At 48.6% G+C, this 1,244-nt stretch overlaps 1 protein-coding gene across 1 annotated transcript; it reads left to right on the plus strand.

The window, feature by feature from the left end:
- Positions 1 to 529: 529 nt before the first annotated feature.
- On the plus strand, positions 530 to 934 carry TMEM100 (transmembrane protein 100). Its single transcript, XM_007462919.1, has one exon. The coding sequence runs from the start codon at positions 530 to 532 to the stop codon at positions 932 to 934; it is 405 nt and encodes a 134-aa protein (XP_007462981.1).
- The last annotated feature ends 310 nt before the right edge of the window (positions 935 to 1,244 follow it).

Genomic DNA, 1,244 nt, shown 5'->3' on the forward strand with positions numbered 1-1,244 from the left:
GTTTGAAAAGAGTGCATGTTATGTCCGGAAACGCCGGCAGAGTCTAGGTTGCTGTGAGCATGGAAGGGACTGTGCGAAGTGTTGTTTATAACGTGTTCTCCTCTTAAATGAGGCTGTTTTGGGATTAAGATTGAGGCTTCTCTGTGTGCTTAGAGGAAAGAAAAGCAATAGACAAAGCAGAAAAGCTTGTAAAACATTTGCAGACCGCCAGAGTGTATTAAGCACTGTAAAGTGCTTCCTGCTTTTTACATCTTCCCTTTCTTTATGGTTCTCTGCTTTATCTTGCTTTCTTCTCAATGCAAAGAGAATGCAAACAATTAGGGAAAAAATATATTAAAGCTGATTTTCACATGTATCCATGCCTCCTAGAAAAGAACACAGTGGTCTTTCCCCCAGCTCTTTACTCCTACTTGTGAGGCTTACTCTGATGCATTTAACTGGCATCTCCTGTCTTCTCCTCCACAGCTTCCACCCTGGTGAGACTGCCCAGGTCTAGTCTGTGAACTCAGCTAGGAGACATACTGTAAAAATGACTGAAGAACCCATAAAGGAGATCCTGGGAACCCCGAAGTCTCCCAAGCCAGTGGCAATGGAGAAGAGCTCCAATGGTGAAGTCATGGTCACCATGGTCCCCCTGGTCAATGAGATTCAGCTGACAGCCGCCACAGGGGGCGCTGAGCTCTCCTGTTACCGCTGCATCATCCCCTTCGCCGTGGTGGTCCTCATCGCCGGGATAGCGGTCACTGCCGTGGCTTACAGCTTCAATTCCCATGGCTCCATCATCTCCATCTTAGGTCTGGTCCTTCTGTCTTTGGGGCTTTTTTTGTTAGCCTCCAGCGCCCTGTGCTGGAAGGTGAGACAGAGGAGCAAGAAAGCCAAGAGGCGGGAGAGTCAGACGGCTCTCGTGGCAAATCAGAGAAGCTTGTTTGCTTAGGACTGAATGAGACCAAACGGGATGTGTGGTCTGAAGGACCTGGTCTCACTTCTTCTGCCAATGCACCCAGGACTGGTGTGGGAGAGGATGGACTTGGCATTGCCGCAGACCAGAGGCATGGGGGTGGCCTGAGGGTGGAGGATGGATGGGGTTCTCATCTGTGAGCTTGTGTCTTCAATGACAAACTTAATTCTAAGGGCTGTTTCTAAGACTGAAAAATCGGTTTTTCCTCTACATTAAACATTTTAGGGGTCATGGGAGGTGTGCAGCATTAGGCAACATTTGGTTCACCTTGGAAAGCAGGCAAGAG

The sequence above is a fragment of the Lipotes vexillifer genome, unplaced genomic scaffold, assembly GCF_000442215.2.
Source record: "Lipotes vexillifer unplaced genomic scaffold, Lipotes_vexillifer_v1.1 scaffold1101, whole genome shotgun sequence".
In the NCBI taxonomy this organism is placed as follows: domain Eukaryota; kingdom Metazoa; phylum Chordata; class Mammalia; order Artiodactyla; family Lipotidae; genus Lipotes; species Lipotes vexillifer.